The sequence below is a fragment of the Cervus canadensis genome, chromosome 19 (genome assembly GCF_019320065.1).
Source record: "Cervus canadensis isolate Bull #8, Minnesota chromosome 19, ASM1932006v1, whole genome shotgun sequence".
Taxonomy (NCBI): Eukaryota; Metazoa; Chordata; class Mammalia; order Artiodactyla; family Cervidae; genus Cervus; species Cervus canadensis.
This window is the reverse complement of record NC_057404.1, coordinates 39,637,993-39,662,192: the sequence shown is the minus strand read 5'-3', so window position 1 is coordinate 39,662,192 and position 24,200 is coordinate 39,637,993. Positions and strand designations below refer to the sequence as shown.

The following is a 24,200-nucleotide window of genomic DNA, read 5'->3' as shown; positions in this document are numbered from 1 at the left end:
TCCTTGGCCATTAAATAAGAAGTCTTTTCCCTTACTCAGAGCATGATCTACTTTCATAACGTTTTGCGTTTATCTCCAGAAGGTGGTCTTTACTAATTTGGCTTTCAAGTTGGAAAAAGAGAAGTCGATTCCTTGTGAATTCTGTTTTAAAATTTAACCCTCAGGCAGTTAAAGCCTCTTTATCCAAACCTAGTCACTGTTTAATGAGGCCCCTTTATAATCACTCCAAAACACACTTTCAAAACAAAAGTTAGAAAGCCTGTATGATCCATTCTCAAGAAAGATCTCTTTCTGTTCAAAACCCGTCCTGACCTTTTTGTTGAAGAAGAACAAAATAATGTAGTAACAAAAACACAAATGGCTGCCAAAGGAAGAGGAAAAAAAAAAAAAGAGTTCCTGTAAGGGACTGAAACAATAAATCTCCTCTCTGTTGAACTCCCAAAGGGAGTGTGTGCATTTCCTCCCGTTCTTTATCAGAGCCCCCGAAATAAGTAGGAATGGGCAGTGGCTGTTCACATCCAGCACACCTTTTCCATTTGCTAAGAAGGCCCTGCCAGGCTGGGAGGGTGTTGTCCCTGCCTGACTCTGGAGAGAGGAGCTGCTGTGACCGTCCTCGGGCACTATGAAGCTGCTTCAAGGCCCCATCTTTTGTCTTCTTCTGGCCAGTATTTCTAGAAGTGCGCAAAACACAGGTACGGATTTCTCTTGTTTTTCTGATGGTGTGGATTAGAAATCACCCGTCAGGCACTCTGAGCCTCAGTTTACCTCAGGGAGTTTGCCCTGAAATGCAGATGCAGCAGGGCATGTGCTGAGCTGAGCGTGTGCGTGTGGCTGGAGAGTGCATGGAAAAGGCACCACAGAGAGGATGCTTGTTTTCACTGGAGGAAAACGTTTGCTGCGGCAGCGGCCTTCCAGTGTGTTCCGTGGCATCCAAAAGGTGCTGGGAATGTACAGTAGCCTTTTTGGAAAGTCACAATCTGAGGATTATATGCTGGTTAAAAATGGGCTATTTCTCAAAAATGTACTCTTTTCAGATGTAAGTCTACATACAAGAAGGTTGTCATGTATGGGTGAAAGGCTATAATAATCAGAAATGTTGTGTTGCAGTTGCTGGTCAATTATTTGTCCCAACTGTTTTCTGCCTCTGATAGAGAGGTTGGATAAAGTTCCCTGGGGAGGTGAATCTTAAAATCTTGAGAGGGGAGGGTGAGAAAGGAGGAGAATCACTTTAAAGTGTAGAGATGCTTGCTTTAGAAATAAGCACATTTCTACACATATATGTACAAAATTTTGTGTAACATTTCAGGGAATTTATAGACATAAAAACCCTACTGATTGACTGCAGGTTCTGAAACTTAGACAAAGGATATATATACACCTATATAAGCCCTGACTATATTAATAACTATTTGCAAGTAATGATTACATTTGACTTTTAACCCTTCCAGAGAGATATACTGTAAGTAATTAAATTTAATCAATATTTATTAGGCTCCCACCATGTACTCAGCAGTACAAGGTATGCACAAATGAGTAAGACGTTGTCCTTGCCCATAGTGGTAAATACACCACTGGGAGAAATAAACATGCAATTCTAACACAAGACAGATTTAATAAGTGCAAAAACCAAAATACAAAATACTATCATAAAAGAACACAGTTGGGACACATTAATTCTGACTCTGAGGAGCCCTGGAAGAAAAACAATTCTAATTTAATTTTTCCATGCCCTTCTCTAGGGGATCTTCCCAACCCAGGGATTGAACCCAGGTCTCCCACATTGCATGTGGATTCTTTACCATCTAAGCTACCAGCACAGCCCCTAATTTTATTTTGCATGTTCTCTTTTCAAAAGTCCACTGATTACAAAATTCCAATTTGCAGTGATTATGTAAGAAAAAATAAACACACTCCTTCTTGAACAATATTTATCATTAATTTCTCAAAATATGTGTATACATTTAGGACAAATATCCAAACACTACAAAATCAAATTCATTACAACCCATCTGGGAGCTTCCAGATTTAAGTTGCAGTGGGTATTAAAATCAAAAGTTAAAGCTTAGATGGTTTACAAAGTTCTGATTTTTTCAGAACAAAAATTATTCATGATGTGACACAGAAATCAATGCACTAGCTTATAAATAACTCTGCAGTTCGCATGGGGGAGATTGATCAGAATTGGTGCTATTAGAAACACTGCTCATAAACACGTGTCAAGTCAATATAAATTCTGAACGTCTGAGTTCAATTGTTTGCCATCCCAGGTCTGCAAGCATCAATAAGTATACTACTTCCCTTGCATTGTTAAACTCTGAATGGATTACATGTATTTCTGAAAGCAAATTGGAATAGAATCCATAGAATCAGGCTGCAAAACCTGACTGTAAGGAAGATGGAAAGGTGAAGAATAACCCAGAGATGACCTGGCAGATTTTTTCTGTTATGGTCATGTTAAGAAAATACCGAGGTCTGTTAGCTCACTGGCAATGATCCCAAACTCTCTGTTAGTAGTATCTTCTTTCTAAGGAACTTTTAACCCAGCTGAAATAATTTCTCATTTGAGCAGAGACAACAGTTACATAATGACTATCTGCTTCAGCCTCTGTCAATGAGCCTTTGTTAATTTAAGGCAAGTGTCTGTAAAATCCACCCCATTTATCCTAGAAAAAGGAGCATTAGCTCCAGAGAGCATAAATTGACCAGCTGAGTGAGGTCCAGAAGGAATTGGAAGAGATTTTCCCATCCACGTATATGATTTTGCTGCACCTGGTTCTGCCTGTTTTGTGTTTTCCTTCCCAGATATGGTACAGGAAATGAAGCATTTCCTAAGCTGATTTATTAAGTTCTTTTCCTAATCCCCTGTACCGGAAACACATTGATTTCAAAGCTTTATCCAATGTTCCCCAAGCTTAGAATACTTAACATACTTCATCAGCAGAGTTGATTATAGGGGTACTGCAGGAGGCATTTCATCTGCCTTAAATTCACAAGTTGTCAAGAAGGTCCATGCTTTTTTTTTTTTTTTTTTTTTTGGCATGGTAATTTATTCCTAAATAATGATCTTTTAGAGAAATTACTACTTTTCTTTTTCTTTCTGATTTTTTTGTCAGTCTCAGATTTAAATAAATACAATATAGTCTTTTGTACTCTTCATGAAAATCAAGGAAATCTTTCTGCATGGCAGTGAGTGACTTTTTCTGTTACTTTGTTGGTGGTATAATATTTTATAATCTGTAATTTGGAGAGTTGTTCTATTGAAATATGTATGGGAGCTTCCTGAAAAAGAACTGTCATTCTTTCTCAAGGTTTTCTAAATTGTATTTAAAACTGAACAGACCCCTACAGTGACTTTTAAGCTCCTCAGGCTTTTATGTCTAGATCGATGAGTTTTTGACTGTCAGGAATGAGAAAAATTAAATGAAGAAGGATTCCAAGAAAAAGGAGGCCCTGGAAGTAATTTATTTCTCAAGTGTCATTTGCCTCTTTGAACTTTGCATTAACTTAAGAAAGATTAAAATGTTTAAGGCTTTTGCAAGCAGGAGCAAACATCACATTATTGGTATCTGAAGATGAATTTAACTGCTTGTTGAAATTTATTTGTTAGGGGTTGAACATTCTATTTCACAGGGAAAAAACAGATTGAATACACTATAAGACAGATACTATGCTAGACACTGTAGGTTTATAGAGATCAATAAGACTCAATTCTTGCCCTAGAAGAGGGGAAAAGGAGGATTAGTCAAATAATTGGCTCATCCTCCAACCTTAAGTCTAACCCCAATTTATAAGTTTGATTATATTGGAAGTCTTAAGTAGTAGTAATGTTTATGGAGAATTCACAACTAGCTTAGTTTGGAGTGTAGGAATATCAACAAAGCCTTCATATAAAAATGGAAATTATGATAAACTTTGAGACTTGAAAAACTGGAGATCCTGGATGGATGAAATGTCTTGAGTAGGAACTTTAAAGCCACTATGTTCTAGTCTAGAAATATAAGGAGGTGACAGGTTGGACAGAGGTTAAGTGTTGGAAGTATAGTCTCAGAATATGTTGAATGCCAAGGTTAGAAACACTGACTCAGATAGTTAACTATTTTGAAGACTCTAAATGTGTTTGAGCATGGGAATTATGTATTTGGGGCTATCAATTGAGAAGATTAATCTGTCAGGAGGATAAAGATTAGACTATTATAGTCAGGAGAAATAAAAACTAAAGAAAATGGTGCAAATGTTATTACAAATCAATAAAATGAAAAGAAGGGTCAGTGAAGAGCTTTAAGGAGGTAGACAGTTTGTGATTTGACATATTATTGACTGATTATGAGAGAGAAAATAACTGAGATATAGAGAAAATGTTATTTGAATAACAAATAGGGAAATAGATTGGCACCAGGGCTGGGGAAAGATAGGAGGAAACGGTTTAGGTGAATTTGATTTTGGACATGGTGAGTTTGAAATCCTAATAAAATACTCAAATAGAGATGTCCGGTGATAGATTACATTTGTCTGGTGCATAGTTGCTCACCTGTGCCTGGAGGTGATGGTGAGGAATGAGTGTTCTTTACACTTGTTTCCCAAGAGTTTTTAGTCTTGTCCTGCCCAATGGAAGATTAGTAAGGTAGAGAAGCAATTTATTTCTCTTCTGGATGTTGATATTTATAACTGACTTGTGGCAATTATTTTCATAGTCATTTGTGTGCATATCTCCTCTACCAGACTATAAGCACCTTGAAAGTAAAGGTCACATTTATTATAATTTGTGTAGTAACAGTTCTAAATATAATAAGGATATAATAAGCTGAATGAATACAAAAATGCATGACATATTATTCCTTTTTTTTTTCCATTTTTAATGTCTTCATCAGATAATCACATTGTTTACTACCTTATCTTTGAGAGAGGGCTTCCCGGTGGCTCAGATGGTAAAGAATCTGCCTCTAATGTGGGAGACCTGGGTTTGATCCCTGGGTTGGGAAGATTCCCTTGGAGGAGGGCATGGCAACCCATTCCAGTATTCTTGCCTGGAGAATTCCCAGGGACAGAGGAGCTTGGCGGGCTACAGTCCATGGGTTCACAGAGTCGGACATGACTGAGCAACTAACCACACATCTTATCCTTGTGAAAAGATTATGGACAGGTATGAATCATAGAACATAACATGCAAACAAGTGAATTATTTTGATTCCTGGCTATGGAAGTGAGCACCAAATATAAGGAAAGGGGCTTCTCATCAAAGTAAGTCTTTTCCAAACTGTAGCAGAGTAGATGATAGGGATAGGTAGATGACCTAGTATCAGGTGATAGTAATTTACAACAAATCTGGAAGGATAAGCTATTCTGACCATAATCACTGGGAGAAAGAATATCTAAATAGAATTGATTCTGTTGGGTAGGCCAGAAACTTCATTTGGATTTTTCTGTAAGATGTTATAGAAAAACCCAAATGAATTTTGGGCCAATTGAATACTTCGTCTCTTTTTTGGATGTCAAATATTTTATGTAATATTTTCTTAAAGTTATACATATTCAAGAAGAAACCTTGCTCCTCACTTCTCAAGCCATTACAAAATGGCTTTTTTTTTCTTAAAGCAAAGTTCACAAAAGAGAATTTGGAAGAAAATCAAATAAATATCATACATCATTAATTCATATGTTATTTTAGGTAATATATGAGTTACTTCAGAGCAGATTATCTTACTTATTACCTTCTCTTAGACACTTACCGATAGAACTTACCTGAGATGGGTGACCTACTGTAAAAAGAGTGAACCAGCGTGGAAACAAATTAAATGGGAAAAGTATTCAGTTTCCAAGCCATTTATTTTGCATTTTTTTTTTACTCCACTTTTTTTTTTCATCAGTGATCTCTGTCTAAAAATAGAAGTGGTCATTCTAGAATTTTTATTTTCAAGAGATTCATAACAGTTGTTAGCAAATTGTCTGGCAGTTTTATCTTGCTGATCGTAATTATTTATATATTGAGGGTAAAAAGATAAACATTTGAAGGTTTCAGAGAGCTTCTAATTTACTGGATAATTGCCCATCCTTTCCTTTTCATTGATGAAGTTGTATTTCAAGCTTCAGGGAAATACTTTAACTTGCGAATAATTGTCTAATCCAAGTTCTTTATATTCTTTTTGTCTTGGTCATTACTTTCCAACTTCCTCTTCACCTTTGAGAACAATTTGAGATATGCTTTTCTAAACACTGAATGTCAAAGCAGGAATTTACTCTAAGCGACATTCCATTCAATTCCAGTGTAATGAGTGTCTCCTTTCCTGTTACCGAATTCCTGTGGGTCACTATAGCTCTATCAGGTTAGGATGATAATGCCTGTTGAGTGTTTAAAGAAGTTCTTTTAGTTGACAAATAAGATCTTTTTGCACCCACATCAGCAGTAGCAAGGGGAACAGTAGTGATGTCAGTTACATTTAGAGAGGCCACTATATGATTCCCCAATTTCAGCAACCATAAAAAAGTAGTTTTCTAAACATCAATAGAGGTTTTGTGTCTTGTAGCATACATATCAGTAGGGATAATCACAACCAGTCTCTAAATAGAAGCAGCCACCTACATCCTCTCTGGATGTGTTTAGTCTAACCATTGCTATGGCAACCTGTCAGGTGTAGCTTGACAGTATCTTGTCTCACATGAATGAGTATCTCTTGCTTTCCTGTCTGATGTTGTTCTGATCCTAAGGCATGCTTCACTTACAGAACCGTGCGTGCATGGCACAGATATGTATCTGAGCTAGACGTATAAGAGCCTTAGCGCTGCTGCTGCTGCTAAGTCGCTTCAATCTAGCCTTTGCCAAAAAGAAGAATGGGACCAGTGAATAAATGCTTTCCTCTTTATGGCTCCAATTTCACTGTTTTAGTCCTCTACTCCTTTTCCTGTGAGTAGTTTCCTCTACAAATTGCACACAAACCCTTGTTTGGCCCTGCTTTTTGAGAAAGCCAGGATTTATAATTTTTTGATGGGAACATTTTGGTTTGGATGGTAATGTATATAAATTATACCAGAATTTCTCTGATACTCTAATTAATATTCACTATTTTCTTCCTCTTCACTTCAAGAAAAAAAAAATCTAAAAAGCTTTTGTTGAATAAGTTAAACAGTATTCCAAGCAGGTCCTTTTCTAAGGCAATCATCTGTCTGTATTTGAGTTAGTAATGAATTATATTGTAAGGTCGATAGTCAAAATGTCAATGACATTGATTTTACTCTGAATGTGCTGCTCATCTGAAATGTGGCTACCCACTCCAGTATTCTTGCCTGGAGAATTCCATGGACAGAGGAGCCTGGTGGGCTACAGTCCATGGGGTCACAAAGAGTTGGACACGACTGAGTGACTAACACTTTCACTTTCATCTGAAATGTAAAGTGATTTGTATTCTGTTTAATCAGTCATATTCTGACCCCAACCTAAATTAGTTGTGTCAAAACCCAGAGAATGGCAATCACAACTGGGTCTGGTCTAAGTTAACCCAGATAAATATTGTCACAACATCTACTGACATCTACTGTTTGTGATGGCTGGCACTTTACATGCCTTACTTCTTCTATCACAACATTTCAAGGCCTATTTTATCATTTCCATTTTACTGATTAGAACACTGAGGCTTGAAAGTTATCATAGAGTGATAGTGCTTAAAATCAGAGAACACTGTTCTTCAAAATTTCCCTTCTAGCTTGCTATCCTCCAGTGTAGTGGAACTGCAATAAGTTGAGTTTCTCTGACTGAAAAGATTAAGGGTAGAGACTCACTACTTGAGTAATTTAGAAGCACTGCTGCCTCTCATAGCACCTTCAGTACCTATAAACATTAAACTAAGACTGCAATGCAGTGAATGAATTTCTACTTGGTGATAATTAGCCTCTGAATATCTTGAATTCAATTAATTATTAATGATTGAGTTGAAAGAAATTTTAGGCATTTCCCTACCTACCCACTATTGTGTTGGTTGAAAAAAAAATGTTCTTTGTTCTAGTATAAATGTCAGTGAAGCTAATACAGGACTTAAAAGAGAAGGAAAGAAGTGAAGAGGAAATAACTATTGGTAATTAATTACCTAGTGTCACATTTATAATTCTCCTGGAGCCAGACAGTCTGGATTCAAATTCCAGCTCTGCCACTTACTATCTGTGTGAACTTGGGCAAGTTACTTAACCTTCAACTTTTTCAGCCATAAAACATGGATGAATACAGTCTTACCTCATGGGGACATTAGAAAGATCATGTGAGGTAATATATATAAACACCAAGAATAATATCCCAGCATATAGTGACTCTATGTTTTGCTGAACTTGAGAACTCAGAATCCTACAGTTTATAATATCCCATTCCTTAGATAAACTACTTCATTGCCAAGTTGATTTCAATCTAGGATCAGCAAATATTTAAATAATTACAATGTGGATTCTCACAAAGAGAAAAATCAGCACACAAAAAATGTTCACAATAGAACTCATGTTGGATTGGAATATGATTGCCAGTTCTATTCTTAACCACATTATATACAGGCATAATTTGACATATACAGACTAGTGTATTATCTAGTATCCCTTTAAGGTTTGTAAGTTATTTAACTCCATGTATAAACTAATCACTCAAATTAATAAGCAAAATTGTATATGTATTTAATGAAAAGTCTAACTTTTCAGACTGAGATTGTCAACTTCCTCAAATATGATTTCCTGTTTTAAAGCACTGAGCATTGCTTACTCTGAGAGGTGGGATATGTTAGTGGAAGGAACTTAGGTCTTAATGTGAGAACCAACTTTGAATCCAGCTTCTTAGTACGCTAAAGTTGGCCAAGATCCTATATGCTTGTTATCCTCAGTTTCTATATCTAAAAATGAGAAAAACAATCATTGCTGACAGAATACAGGTGTTAAATGCTAAGTGGAAAACAGAATTTAGATGCTCTGTAGGTCATATATCACTATTAAAATTTAGTTATTAATATGCAACCTAATATTTAACTCATGGAATCAACAGATGAAGAACATATTTAATAAATTTGAGAATTCTTTCTAACTGGCTGGGCCTTTAACTGCCAACCCATTATAACTGTTTGACTCATATATCTTTAAATATGTTTATGGCTGCTACACATTCAAATTACCATGTGTTGAAATCATACCCGAGTTATAAAAATCACACACACAAAACACAGGAAATCATTTGTATCACACATTGAACTTATTTTTAACTGAAGTGGGAAAAGAAATGATTTTGTGTGTGTATGTGTGTGTGTTTGTATATGTGTGGTTTGAACTGTGAAGTAGGCCCTCCAGGGAATTTAGAAAGTGCCAGGACATACATACTGAACTCTTGGACACTTTCCCTGGGGAACTGAGGCCACTCCTGCAGTTGTCAGCTCAAGGCTATTGTGACTATCCCTCTATCCCACAATGAGGCATCCCCTAATTATCCCTCCATCCAAAACTCCAGTGTTTTTTTTTTTTTCTTTTAATTTATTTTTTATTGAAAGATAATTGCTTTACAGAATTTTGCTGTTTTCTGTCAAACCTCAACATGAATCAGCCATAGGTATACATATATCACCTCCCTTTTGAACCTCCCTCCCATCTCCCTTTCCATTCCACGCCTCTGGTTTATACAGAGCCCCTATTTGAGTTTCTGAGATATACAGCAACTTCCTGTTGCTATCTATTTTACATATGGTAGTGTAAGTTTCCATGTTACACTTTCCAAACATCTCACCCTTTCCTTCCCTCTCCCCATGTCCATAAGTCTATTCTCTATGTCGGTTTCTCCATTGTTTCCCTGTAAACAAATTCTTCAGTACCATTGTTCTAGATTCCGTATATATGCGTTAGAATACAATATTTCTCTTTCTCTTTCTGACTTGCTTCACTCTGTATAATAGGTTCTAGGTTCATCCACCTCATCAGAACTGACTCAAATGTGTTCCTTTTTATGGCTGAGTAACATTCCATTGTATATATGTACCACATTTCTTTATCCATTCATCTGTTGATGGACATCTAGGTTGCTTCCATATTCTAGCTATTGTAAATAGTGCTGCAATGAACAATGGGATACATGTGTCCCTTTCAATTTTGGTTTACAGGGTATATGCCTAGGAGTGGGATTGCTGGGTCATATGGTGGTTTTATTCCTAGTTTTTTAAGGGATCTCCATACTGTCTTCCATAGTTGGCTGTATTAATTTACACTCCCACCAACAGTGCAAAAGTGTTCTCTTTTCTCCACACCCTCTCCAGTATTTATTGTTTGTAGACTTTTTGATGATGACCATTCTGACTGGTGTGAGGTGATACCTCATTGTAGTTTTTTTTTTTTTTCATTGTAGTTTTTATTTTCATTTCTCTAATAATGAGCACTGTTGAGCATCTTTTCATGTCTTTGTTAACCATCCGTATGTCTTCTTTGGAGAAATGTCTCTTTAGGTCTTTTTCCCACTTTTTGATTGGCTTGTTTGTTTTTCTGGCATTGAGTTGGATAAGCTGCTTGTATATATTGGAAATTAATTCTTTGTCAGTTGTTTCATTTGCTGTTATTTTCTCCCATTCTGAGGGTTGTCTTTTCATCTTGCTTACAGTTTTCTTTGCTGTGCAAAAACTTTTAAGTTTAATCAGGCCCCACTTGTTTACTTTTGCTTTAATTCCTATAATTCAAAACTAGGAGGTGGGTCATAGAGGATCATGCTTTGTTTTATGTCATCGAGTGTTCTGCCTATGTTTTCCTCTAAGAATTTTATAGTTTCTGGTCTTACATTTAGGTCTTTAACCCTAAATTTTGAGTTTATTTTTGTGTATGGTGTTAGGAAGTGTTCTAATTTCATTCTTTTACATATGGCTGTCCAATTTTCCCAGCACCATTTATTGAAGAGGCTGTCTTTGCCCCATTGAATACTCTTGCCACCTTTGTCAAAAATAAGGTACCCATAGGTGCATGGGTTTATTTCTGGGTTTTCTATCTTGTTCCATTTGTTCATATTTCTGTCTTTGTGCCTGTACCATGCTGTCTTGATGACTGTAGTTTTGTAGTATAATCTAAGGTCAGGAAGGTTGGTTCCTCCAGCTCCATTCTTCTTTCTCAAGACTGCTTTGGCTATTTGGGGTCTTTTATGTTTCCATATGAATTGTGAAATTTTTTGTTCTAGTTCTGTGAAAAACACCATTGGTAATTTGATAGGGATCACATTGAATCTGTAGATGGCATTTGGTAGTATAGTCATTTTTGCAGAATTGATTCTTCCTACCCAGGAACATGGAATATATATCTCCCTATCTATTTATGTCATCTTTTATTTCTTTCATTGGGGTCTGACAATTTTCTGTGTACAGTTCTTTTGTTTCCTTAGGTAAGCTTATTCCTAGATATTTAATCCTTTTTGTTGCAATGGTGAATGAGATTTATTCCTTAATTTCTCATTCTGATTTTTCATTGTTAGTATACAGAAATGCAAGTGACTTCTTTGTATTAATTTTGTATCCTGCAACTTTACTAAATTCACTGATTAGCTCTAGTAATTTTCTGATAGTATCTTTAGGGTTTTCTATGTACAGTATCATGTCATCTGCAAACAGTGAGAGCTTTACTTCTACTTTTCCAACCTGGATTCATTTTCTTTCTTTTTTCTTCTCTCATTGCTATAGCTAGGACTTCTAAAGCTATGTTGAATAATAGTGGTGAAAGTGCACACTATTGACTTATTCCTGATCTTAGGAGAATGCTTTCAGTTTTTCACCATTGCGAATAATGTTTTCTATAGGCTTATCATGTATGACCCTTAGTATGTTGAGGTAGGTTCCTTCTATGCCCATTTTTTGAAGAGTTTTAATCATAAATGGGTGCTGAATTTTGTCAAAGGCTTTTTCTGCAACTATTGAGATTATCATATGGTTTTTATCTTTCAATTTGTTAATGTGGTATATCACATTTATTTATTTGCATATATTGAAGAATCTTTGCATCCCTGGAATAAACTCAACTTGATCATGGTGTGTGCACTTTATGATGTGTTGCTGAATTGTGTTTGCTAAAAGTTTGTTGAGGATTTTTGCATCTATGTTCATCATTGATATTGGCCTGTAGTTTTCTCTTTTTGGGGGGTGTCTTTGTCTGGTTTTGGTATCAGGGTAATGGTGGCCTCTTAGAATGAGTTTGGAACTGTCCCTTCCTCTGCAATTTTTTGAAAGAGTTTTAGAAGGATAGGCATTAGCTCTTCTCTAAATGTTTGATAGAATTCTCCTGTGAATTCCATCTGATCAAGGTGGAATCTGATCCATCTGATCCAGGGCTTTTGATTTTTGGGAGATTTTTGATCATAGCTTCAATTTCAGTGCTTGTAAATGGGTTGTTCATAATTTCTATTTCTTCCTGGTTTAGTCTTGGAAATTTGAACTTTTCTAAGAATCTGTCCATTTCTTCCAGGTTATCTATTTTATTGCTGTATAGTTGCTCATAACAGTTTCTTATAATCCTTTGTATTTCTGTATTGTCTGTTGTAACATCCCCTTTTTCATTTCTAATTTTGTTTATTTGATTCTTCTCTCATTTTTCTTGATGAGCCTGGCTAAAGGCTTGTCAATTTTGTTTATCTTCTCAAAGAACCAGCTTTTAGTTTTATTAATCTCCTATTGCTTCTTTTCTTTTCTTTTTCATTTATTGCTGCTCAGATCTTTATGATTTGTTTCCTTCTACTAATTTTGGGGTTTTTTTGTTCTTATTTTTCCAGTAGTTTTAGATGTAAAGTTAGGTTGTCTATTCAATATTTTTCTTGTTTCTTGAGATAGGATTCTATTGCTATAAACTTCCCTCTTAGAACTGCTTTTGTGGCATCCCATAGGTTTTGAGTTGCCATGTTTCCATTGTTATTTGTTTCTAGACATTTTTTTAATTTCCTTTTTTTTTTAATTTATTTTTTAATTAGTTGGAGGCTAATTACTTCACAACATTTCAGTGGGTTTTGTCATACATTGATATGAATCAGCCATAGATTTACACGTATTCCCCATCCCGATCCCCCCTCCCACCTCCCTCTCCACCCGATTCCTCTGGGTCTTCCCAGTGCACCAGGCCCGAGCACTTGTCTCATGCATCCCACCTGGGCTGGTGATCTGTTTCACCATAGATAGTATACATGCTGTTCTTTTGAAATATCCCACCCTCACATTCCTTTTTGATTTCTTCACTAAACTGTTGGTTGTTTAGAAACATGTCATTTAATTTCCATGTGTCTGTATTTCTTACAGCTTTTTTTCTCATAGCATTGTGGTCAGAAGAAGGTGTTTGATATGATTTCAATTTTCTTAAATTTACTGAAGTTTGATTTGTGACCCAATATGTGGTCTATCCTGGAGAATGTTCCATGCGCACTTGAGAAGGTGTATTCTTCTGCATTTGGATGGAATGTCCTGAAGATATCAATGAGATCCATCTCATCTAAGTATCATTTAAGACTTGTGTTTAGTTATTAATTTTCTGTTTTGATGATCTGTCCATTGGTGTGAGTGGAGTATTAAAGTCTCCTACAATTATTATGTTACTGTCAACTTCTCCTTTTATGTCTGTTAGTGTTTTATGTATTGGGGGTTTCCTGTGTTGGATGCATAGAGATTTACAATTGTTATGTCTTTCTCTTGGATTGATCCTTGATCCTTATGTAGTGTCCCTCCTTATCTCTTGTAATATTCTTTATTTTAAGGTCTATTTTGTCTGATATGAGGATTGCTACTCCAGCCTTCTTTTGCTTTCCATTTGCATGGAATATATTTTCCATTCTCTCACTTTCAATCTGTAGGTGTCTTTAGGTCTGAAGTGGGCTTCTTGTAAACAGCATATATATGGGTCTTGTTTTTGTATCCATTTAACCAGTCTGTGTCTTTTGGTTGGAGCATTTAATCCATTTACATTTAAAGTAATTATTGATATATATGTTCCTATTGCCATTTTCTTAATTTGGGGGGTTTCATTTTGTAGACCTTTTTCTTTTCTTGTATTTCTTGACTATATGAGTCCCTTTAACATTTGTTGTAAAGCTGGTTTGGTGGTACTGAATTCTCTTAACTTTTGCTTGCCTGAAAAGATTTTTGTTTCTCCATCAATTTTGAAGGAGATACTTGCTGGGTATAGTGATCTTGATTGTAGATTTTTTCCTTTCAGTACTTTAAATATATCCTAGCATTCTCTTCTGGCCTGCAGAGTTCTGCTGAAAGATCAGCTGTTAAGCATATGGGGTTTCCTTGTATGTTACTTGTTGCTTCTCCCTTGCTGCTTTTAATAATCTTTCTTTGTGTTTAGTCTTTGTTAGTTTGATTAGTATGTGTCTTGGCATGTTTCTCCTTAGGTTTATCCTGTATGGGACTCTTTGTGCCTCTTGGACTTGATTGACTATTTCCTTTTCCATGCTGGGTATATTTTCAACTATAATCTCTTCAAAAACTTTCTCAGACCCTTTCTTCTCTTCTTTCTGGGACCCCTATAATTTGAATGTTGCCATGTTTGATATACTCCCAGGGGTCTCTGAGACTTCCTTCAGTTCTTTTCATTCTTTTTACTTTATTCTGCTTTTCAGAAGTTATTTCCACCATTTTATCTTCCAGCTCACTGATTTGTTCTTCTGCTTCAGATGTTCTTCTATTGAGTCCTTCTAGAGTATTTTTAATTTCAGTAATTGTGTTGTTTGTCTCTCCGTGTTTATTCTTTAATTCTTCTAGGTGTTTGTTAATTGATTCTTGCATTTTCTCCACTTTGCTCTCAAGGTTTTTGATCATCTTTACTATCACTATTCTGAATTCTTTTTCATGTAGTCTGCCTATTTCCTGTTCATTTATTTGGACTTCTGTGTTTCTAGTTTGCTCCTTCATTTCTGTAGTATTTCTCAGCTTTTTCATTATTTGTTTTTTAACTTATTATGTTTGAGGTCTCCTTTTCCCAGGCTTTAAGGAAAATTGAATTCTTTCCTTGAAGAAGGTTGAATTCTTTCTTCCTTTTGGTTTTTGCCCTCCTAAGGTTAGCACAGTGGTTTGTGTAAGCTTTGTATAGGGTGAAATTATGTTGAGTTTTTGTTTGTTTGTTTGTTTTTCCTCTGCTGGGCAAGGCTGAGTGAGGTGGTAATCCTGTCTGCTGATGATTGGGTTTGTATTTTTGTGTTTGTTGTTTAGGTGAGGCATCCTGCACAGGGTGCTGTTGGTGGTTGGGTGATGCTGGGTCTTGTATTCAAGTGGTTTCCTCTGTGAGAGTTCTCACTATTTGATACTCCCTGGCACCCCAGTCCAGTACTCTTGCCTGGAAAATCCCATGGACGGAAGAACCTGGTAGGCTACAGTCCATGGGGTCACAAAGAGTCGGACCACGACTGAGCGACTGCACTTTCACTTTTCACTTTCATGCATTGGAGAAGAAAATGGCAACCCACTCCAGTGTTCTTGCCTGGAGAATCCCAGGGACGGGGAAGCCTGGTGGGCTGCCGTCTATGGGGTCACACAGGGTCAGACACGACTTAGCAGCAGCAGCAGCAGGGTTAGTTCTCTGGTAGTGTTGGATCTTGGCATCAGTGCTCCTACTCCAAAGGCTCAGGCTTGATCTCTGGTCAGGAACGAAGATTCCACTAGTGGTTTGTTATGGTATTAAGTGACATTAGAACAAATATCCAAAAACGAGAAACCAAAGATGAACCCCAGACAAATGGCAGTTATAAAATCAGGCAAATGATAATTAAAATAATGAAATATACACATATACATATACACCCATGAGCAAAGTCAAAATAGTCCAACAAAAATAAAGTACAGTAGATAGACCAGGCAAACAAAGAAATAAAAAATTATATTTACAAGTTAAGAACAAAATTAACTAAAGCACAAACTGGAAAACAAAACTAAACAAGGTTCCAAGTGGGGAATAAAACAATGAAAACAATCTAACAAATATGTTGAGAGGAAAGAAAAGAAAGAATAGATATCCAAAGTTAAGTAGAGGTAGATAAAGAAGGTTTATCTACAGTAAAGATTAACTGCAAGGGGGAAAGAACAGTAGGAAAGGCAAATTAAGGAATAAATGTAGAAAAAAATAGGTTTAAAAAAATTAAAGTTATAAAGAAAAAAGAAAAAAAAGGAGAGGAAAGAAAAACGGGGAAAAAAAGGAAAACTCCACAGAACTGCAGAGTGCAACATAGAGGCAGAGGTTTATAACAACAATAAAAAGTGTTGACTGAATGTACACAGATACATATATACCCATAAGGAAAATCAAAACAGTCCAGCAAAATTAAAGTATAATAGATTGACCCAGTGAACAAAGGAAACTAAAAATTATATCTACAAGGGCTAAGTTAACTAACGCACAAACTGGAAAACATAACTAAAGCAAGGTACCAATTGGAGAATAAAGCAATGGAAATAAAAGTAATAAATATATTGAGAGGAAAGGAGAGAAAGAAAAGAAAGAATAGATATGCAAAGTTAAATAGATGTAGATAAAGAAGATTTATATACATTAAAGATTAGTTGCAAGGGGAAAACAACAGTAGGAAAAGAAAACAAAGGAATAAATGTAGAAAAAATAATAGTAGGCTTAAAAAATTAAAATTAGAAAAAGAAAAAAAGGGAAAACTCTGCAGAACTGCAGAAGTCCAACATAGAGGCAGAGGTTTATAAGAAGTATAGAAATTGTGACTAAGGAGAAAACAAAAAAAGCTCAAAAACTTAACTGGATTTCTCAGTGCCAATAAAATTGACAACTACAACGGGCGGGGGGTGGTGAAGGGGGAGAAAATCCAAAATAAGCTACACAATAAGTCAAAAAATAAGAATAATAAATGTTTTTCTTGAGTCACTGTTGTCAGAGTCCTTTCGCTTGCTGGGAGTCAGAGTCCACCTCACCTCCCTCGGATGCCCTCCAACACTGTGCTGATCTCTGGACCTGCTGTGGGGGCAGCTCAGATTCTAATCTGGTCCTACTCCTGTGTGTTCTTGCCTCCAACGTCTGCAGCTATCAGAACTAGGGTGTTTTCTTTTGTGGGAGCTCTCAATGGCCTTTTATATATTCCATAGGCACAGAGTCTGCCTAGTTAATCATGTGGATTTAGTCTGGAGCCTGTACAGCTGGTGGGAAGGTTTTGGGTCTTTTTCCTTAGCCACACTGCCCCTGGGTTTCAACTGTGGATTTACTTCCACCTCTACATGTGGTTCCACTGGGGTTTGCTCCTGAGGCTGCCCTGGAGGACTTGGGTTTGCCCCTGTGAGGGCCAGGCGTGGAGGTGGTGCCGCTGCTTGGGTCACAGGGGTTCTGGCAGCACCAGGTACTCAGGGGATTGGAGGCTAGGGCGGCAGGAAATATAGAGCTCTAGAAGGGTGTGATGACCAGAATTGGCCAATACACTCCAGTATTCTTGCCTGGAGAACCCCCTCTCTGACAGAGAAGCCTGGCAGGCCACAGTCTACAGGGTCGCAGAGTTGGACATGACCAAAGTAACCCTGTGCACATATACCCAAGACTTTTTTGCCTGTGGCAGCTCTGCCCCAGTGGGAGTTGAGCATGAAGGGGGCGCAGCTGCTTGGCTTGCGGGGACCCTGGTGGCGCCAAGTGTGCGGGGACACGGACTGCCTCAGCTGCAGGAGTTATGTCCCTATCAGAGTCTTTTTTTAGAGCCTCTTGTAGCTGGTGATCAGAAGGCCTCTTTGGCCAGTCTTTCTCAGTAGCTCTGCCCGTTCATGCACTTAGAGGGCTCCCTTGCCTGGGGTCTTTCTCTGTTGTTTGGCATGTCAGACACATAGAGGAGGCCCTCCAGACTGGGGTCCTACTCTGTAGATCAGCGTGTCAGCCATTTAAAGGGGCACCCTGGTGGGGTCTTGCTCTGTAGTTCAGTGCATCAGGCGTTTGATGGGCCAGCCTCTCTATTGTTCAGCTGCCAATGCTGGCGTGTGGGGAGAGAAAAGCTGTGGTGATGGCTCCACCCCTTACGTGTGATTCAGCAGTACTGCCTTGCTTCCATGGCTGCTTGGCTTTCCTCCACTGGTATTCCCCACCACAGTCTCCTCCCTCACATCCCCTCAATCTGTCTCTCTGCAGTCAACAGCAGCCCTCACCCTGGGATTGCTCCACAATCCCTAAACTCCAGCTCCCAGCCACTGCACCTTCCAGGGAACCAGGGTTCCTGATCCCGGTACATATGGCTGCAGCAAAGACTGTCTGATTCTCATTCCATTTAGGCTGCCACAGATCAGTTTTTTCACTCTCAGCCTTAAATGTTTCTCCTCTGACTCAGACAGTTGCCCCTTTGTGGGGATCATACCCCTACTTCAGTTTCCCCACCCACCGAGGGCAGGTCCAGTCCTACTAATGCTCCTGTTTTTTCCCCCTAGTTCCTTTGTCCTACTGAATATTGGGTGGTTCTATATATTCTTTTCTACTGGTCAGGTACTCATTTCTGCTCAGCTGGTGTTCTGCATGCACTTCTGTGTCTGAAGGTGTATACATCAGATGTATCCATAGAGAGATATGTACTCCACGTCCACCTACTCCTCCACCATCTTTGTGTATCTGCAAATCCAGTTTTAAAAGTGAGAATCATCTGTTTAAATGCATAGAATCAACTACTTTAAAGGTTTAGTAATAGTAATTGCATTATTGGGATGAAGATAATTAAATTATATAAGTCAATAAGCTTTTCCTTATTTTTAATTTTCTAACAGCCTCATTTGTTGGGTACAAGTTTATATCAAAGTTTAAAACTCTATAGATTTGCAAAATAGAAAAAAGAAAAATGACAGTGCTATCTATTTCTTAAAAACCTGTTAATAGACTTTATTATTACAACCCAACAGAATATAGATCTCTTGAAAGCAAAGACAGCATCTACTGATTATGTTCTTTTCTGAATATCTGTCTTTGGGCACATGGGTGATGTTTACTAAGTGGTTCTTGCTTTAATTTGAAAACCTATATTTCTTAAAAGATCAGCAGAGTTGAAAATACTAAGGCATTCCTGGATTTGTTTTCAGTGACTGAAGGACTGTGTTTTTTATAATCCTTGGCCTGTGTTGGGGAGAAGCTGTGAGTGTCATTTTGGGATACTCTCTTGGTTGGCTGAATGTGTTTGATTTGCTTTATGAAGCTGACCTTCTGTATTTTTGTTGTATAAATAGCAGAAAGCGCCTGCCTTTAGTTTATATTGACTGTCCAAATCACAAAAGAATGGAGTGATTATCTGAATGCAAGTATTGAATCATTCCTTTGTCTTGCTCGCAAGAAAAAATTGACATCCTATTACTCTGGGCACCGTTCATCAGGTAATCCTGATTCATTTAGGTCAGACTTATCCTCAACCCCACTATAAAATTATAGAAATTCAAGACACACTAGTTACAGATTTCACCTTTCCATCTCTGAAGGCTTCGTTCAGAATGCTGAATAAATAACTGTCCTAACTAATCCGGTTCAAAAATAAAGTCATCCAATAATTCAGTTATCCCTAGGTTTTAAAATTATCACCGATCAATAAATAATCAAAACGCTCTGAAGGCACTTGACATAGGACTAACAGCTTTTTATTTTGTCAAGTAAAGACACATAAGTCCTACAATGTATATACTATTTATGAGCGTATTTCATAAGGAAAGGCTGGTTGTTGTCCCATCCCTCAGTCATGCCTGACTCTTTGAGACCCCATGGACTGCAGCATGCAAGGTTTCCCTATGCTTCACTGTCTCCCAGAATTTGCTCAGATTCATGTTCATTGCGTTGGTGATGCTACCTAGCCATCTCATCCTCTGCTGCCCTCTTCTTCTTTTGACTTCAATCTTTAGAAAAGACACTTTCTTCATTAGAAAAGACCCTGATAGTGGGAAAGATTGAAAGCAAAAGAATGCCTACTTTATATATAAGTCTATATACTTGGAATATAATACTGTTCTTATCCTTTTTTCTCATTGAACCCTGGCTGGTGTCACAGGCTAACTCTGTGCAGTCATGAGGGGTGCACTGTCCTCTGAACCAAGACTCACTGGTTTTAGTCACCAGTGACTATGAGTTCGCTGCATGACTGAGCCAAGCAATCTTTCAACCTATCAATGCTTTCATTTCTCCATCTATAGAATGTTGCAGTTTGACTGAATGATACTGAAGTTCTCTTTCAGATCTCCAATTGCATGATCTTACTATAACATGCAATTTCTGTATATTTAGCCTCAAGTTATCTTGCTTCATTTGCATTCTGTTATTGCTAGATATGTTCATTCTGGAGCAAGCTGTCCAATTCTGTTCCTTAATGTTTACCTCCTTTGGGAATTTTCAGCTAGGGCTGTTATAACAGATCTGCTTTGCATGGAGAAGAGTCAATTCTCTGCCATGAGCAACATTTCTCAGCGTGCACAACATAAAAGACATTACCCCCACCATGTTTTTCTACATGGCATTATTTGTATTTGGTTTGGATGAGGGAGGGATAGGAAAAAAAAAAAAGGACTGAGAGAAACAGAGAGGGAAACTCAAATCAGAGAAAGATTCAGAGTAAAAATAAGGTTAAAAGAAATTGAGAAAGTGATTGAGACTGAGAAAGAGAGCCTTTTTGAAAGAGCCTCTTCTCCTTGGAATGGAAATAAAGGTCAAGAATGACATGATTGAGAAGGAGGTTCAAAAGGGAGGAGTTATATGTATATGTAAAAATATCTACTTCTGCTTTATTGACTACACCAAAGCCTTTAAGTGTGTTAATCACAACAAACTGTGGAAAATCATTAAAGACATGAGAGTATCAGATCACCTTACTTGCCTCCTGAGGAACCTGTATGCATGTCAAAAAGCAACAGTTAGAACTGGACATGGAAAAACGGACTGCTTCCAAATTCGGGAAGGAGTACGTCAAGGCTGTATATTGTCACCATGTTTATTTAACTTACATGCAGAGTACATCACGAAAAATGCTGAACTGAATGAAGCACAAACTGGAATCAAGATTTGTGGGAGAAATATCAGTAACCTCAGGTATGCAGATGACACCACCCTTATGGCAGAAAGTGAAGAGAAACTAAAGAGCCTATCAGTGAAAGTGAAAGAGGAGAGTGAATAAGCTGGCTTAAAACTCAAATTTCAAAAAACAAAGATCATGGCAACTGGTCCTATCACTTCATGCCAGATAGATGGGGAAAAAAATGGAAACAGTAACAGACTTTATTTTCTTGGGCTCCAAAATCACTGCAGATGGTGGCTGCAGCCACAAAATTAAAAGATGCTTGTTCCTTGAAAGAAAAACTATGACCAAACTAGACAGCATATTAAAAAGCAGGGACAATACTTTGCCAACAAAGGTCCATCTAGTTAAAGTTATGATTTTCCCAGTAGTCATGTGTGGATGTGAGAGCTGAACCATAAAGAAAGCCGAGTGTTGAAGAATTGATGCTTTTGAACTGTGGTGTTGGAGAAGACTCTTGAGAGTCCCTTGGACTGCAAGGAGATCCAACCAGTCATCCTAAAGAAAATCAGTCCTGAATATTCATTGGAAGGACTGATGCTGAAGCTGAAGCTCCAATACTTTGGCCACCTGATGTGAAGAGCTGACTCATTTTAAAAGACCCTGATGCTGGGAAAGATTGAAGGCAGGAGGAGAAGGGGATGACAGAGGATGAGATGGTCGGATGGCATCACCGACTCAATGGACATGATTTTGAGTAAGCTCTGGGAGATGGTGATGGACATGGAAGCCTGGCGTGCTGCAGTCCATGGGGCCACAAAGAGTCGGACATGATGAGTGACTGAACTGAACTAATATGCATATGTATGGCTGATTCACTTTGCTGTATAGTAGAAACTAACACAACATTGTTTTTTTTTTTCCATTTATTTTTAATAGTTGGAGGCTAATTACTTTACAATATTGTAGTGGTTTTTGTCATACATTGACATGAATCAGCCATGGATTTACATGTATTCCCCATCCCGATCCGCCCTCCCACCTCCCTCTCCACCCGATTCCGCCGGGTCTTCCCAGCGCACCAGGCCGGAGCACTTGTCTCATGCATCCAGCCTGGGCTGGCTAACACAACATTGTAAAACAACTATACTCCAATAAAAATTCGTTTAAAGAAAGAATGAAAATGGGGAGGGAGGTTGATGGAGAGATGGGGAGACATTCTCAATACTCTTAATGATTTGGGAAGAACTTCTCCCATAGGCCCTCTAGCCATTCTTAAGACCTGAGACTTTGTACAGAGTTCTTTCTTGTCATTAAATCTTGCCAGGTATTCATTCCTCCACCTGGCTTCTTTTAAGTGCTGAATTTTTCAAAACATTTTCATTGATGAAATATCTCATTTAATCCTTACCATTACCCAGGGGATTGGACAAAGCCAGTATTATTTGTGCTCATTATCAGAGGAGAAAAGCCTAAGGACATGCGCTTTGTGACTCAAACCTCAATGTTTATTACTCATAAGAATCACCTAAAGTATCTATTAAAATATTTTTTTCCTAATGCTCACTCCCAGTAATATCCAGGCTACCCCCTTTCAGTAACACCCAGAAAAGTATGTTTCCAGTGATTAACTGCAGATCATTTTGGCACACTCATACATTGACACACACACTGGGAAATCCTGGAGCTGACTCAAGTTTGTGACTAGTCATCTGAACTCTTTTCACTGTCGCTTACCAGCAGGATAACCAAAAGTGTTTATCTTTCAGAAAAGTGCTAGAGTGTAGTGCCCTCAGGGAAAATTTTGGTATTAATTCAGCGTAATCTACTTTTTTTTTTTTTTTTTTGCTTATGCTACTTTAGGATAACAGGAAATTTGACTTGGCCAAGACAAATATTAGTGGAAACATTGAGATCTCCCTAGTCACACAGACTCAAATTTCAGCTTTTTTGGATTATCTCTTTATAAGGAGATACTCTTCATTCTCAATTAATTGTAAGATCTTATTGCTTTCAATTCTACTATTCATCTCCCTTCTGTTTTCATTGACACCAAAAGACTATGAGCCTCTGCTGAATAGGCTGCTCAAGAAAATTAGCCTCTTTGAATAATGGTTTGATTACAGAAACAGATACAGTAATCCTATCGAAGTTTCAAGTGGGGTCAGGATGTATTTGATAATCCATAGAGCCAGAGGAGTTTGAGAAAGTAGGGAGGATGAAATGACTAGCATTGGAGCATGAAGAGAAATGGAGAAGCTGTGAGGTTATGAATCTGGCCTAATTATACAGGAAAAATTCTAGCATTAGAAAATGACAAACTGAAATCTGTAAACTGGTCATTATCCTGCTGTTACTTTATAAATTAGGATAGGAAAAAGTCAACAGCCTCTCCTCCAGAGTTTCACAAACTAGAAACATCTAATATCTAACCAGCAGACGTGTGTTGTTTGGCCACACCATGTTTTGTGGCTGCATGCATGTGTGCTAAGTTGCTTTGGTCATGTCTGAATCTTTGCGACATTATGGACTGTAGCCTGCCAGGCTCCTCTGTTCATGGAATTCTCCAGGCAAGAATCCTGGAGTGGGTTGCCATGCCCTCCTTCAGGGGATCTCCCAAACCCAGGGATCGAACCCGCTTCTCTTATGTTTGTGCATTGACAGGAGTGTTCTTTGCCACTAGCGCCACTTGGGAAGCCCGTTTTATGACTACAGGATACTGTTTAAAAATCAACAAGTTTTACAAAACAACAAAGAAAGAAAGAGAAAGTCTTTTGGCAACTCTGGGTCTCACATTTCCTCACAGCAGCATTTGGCTAAACCTGAGTCACAAGTGCCTCCTTTAAGTTGGAAGATAGTCTCATTCCTACATACCTACATGTGCTTACAGCCAACCTGAGCCTCTCATTTGCTGCCCTGCCAAACCGCTGTGGGCACCAGGTTAATCCCTTCACTTGTTTCCTGAACCTGTAGGATTTCATCTAAGTGCTAGGTGTGCAAAGTTATCACTGTGTGTATGGTTGTTCAACGGATTTTAAAAGGACAGGGTTCTGGGGCAATTTTCTACAACTAACTAGACTTGCCAATTCAGCCTCAGAATTTTAAAGACATTCTAGCCATCATTTTTAAAATTTTCAGTAAGGAATAATGCTTTTGTTACTATATGCTGTAAATAATTAACCTAATGCTGATTGCTATTTGTTTCATAGTGTTAAGAAAACATAAAATTTAGAAAATAATTTAAAGTATTTAGAAACCACAATTCATAGTATATGATTAAAATGCTACT

General features: G+C 37.7%; 1 protein-coding gene across 4 annotated transcripts in view; it reads left to right on the top strand.

Annotated features, from left to right (window-relative positions):
- Positions 1 to 473: 473 nt before the first annotated feature.
- The window catches only part of EMCN (endomucin), a 113,512-nt gene continuing 89,785 nt past the window's right edge, over positions 474 to 24,200 (top strand). For 3 of the 4 annotated variants that reach the window (XM_043438300.1, XM_043438299.1, XM_043438301.1), the window contains exon 1: positions 474 to 692. In XM_043438300.1, coding sequence (XP_043294235.1) covers positions 623 to 692 — 70 coding nt within the window. In that variant the 5' untranslated portion in view covers positions 474 to 622. The remainder of the gene's footprint in view (positions 693 to 24,200) is intronic. The other variant, XM_043438297.1, reaches the window with a different exon arrangement.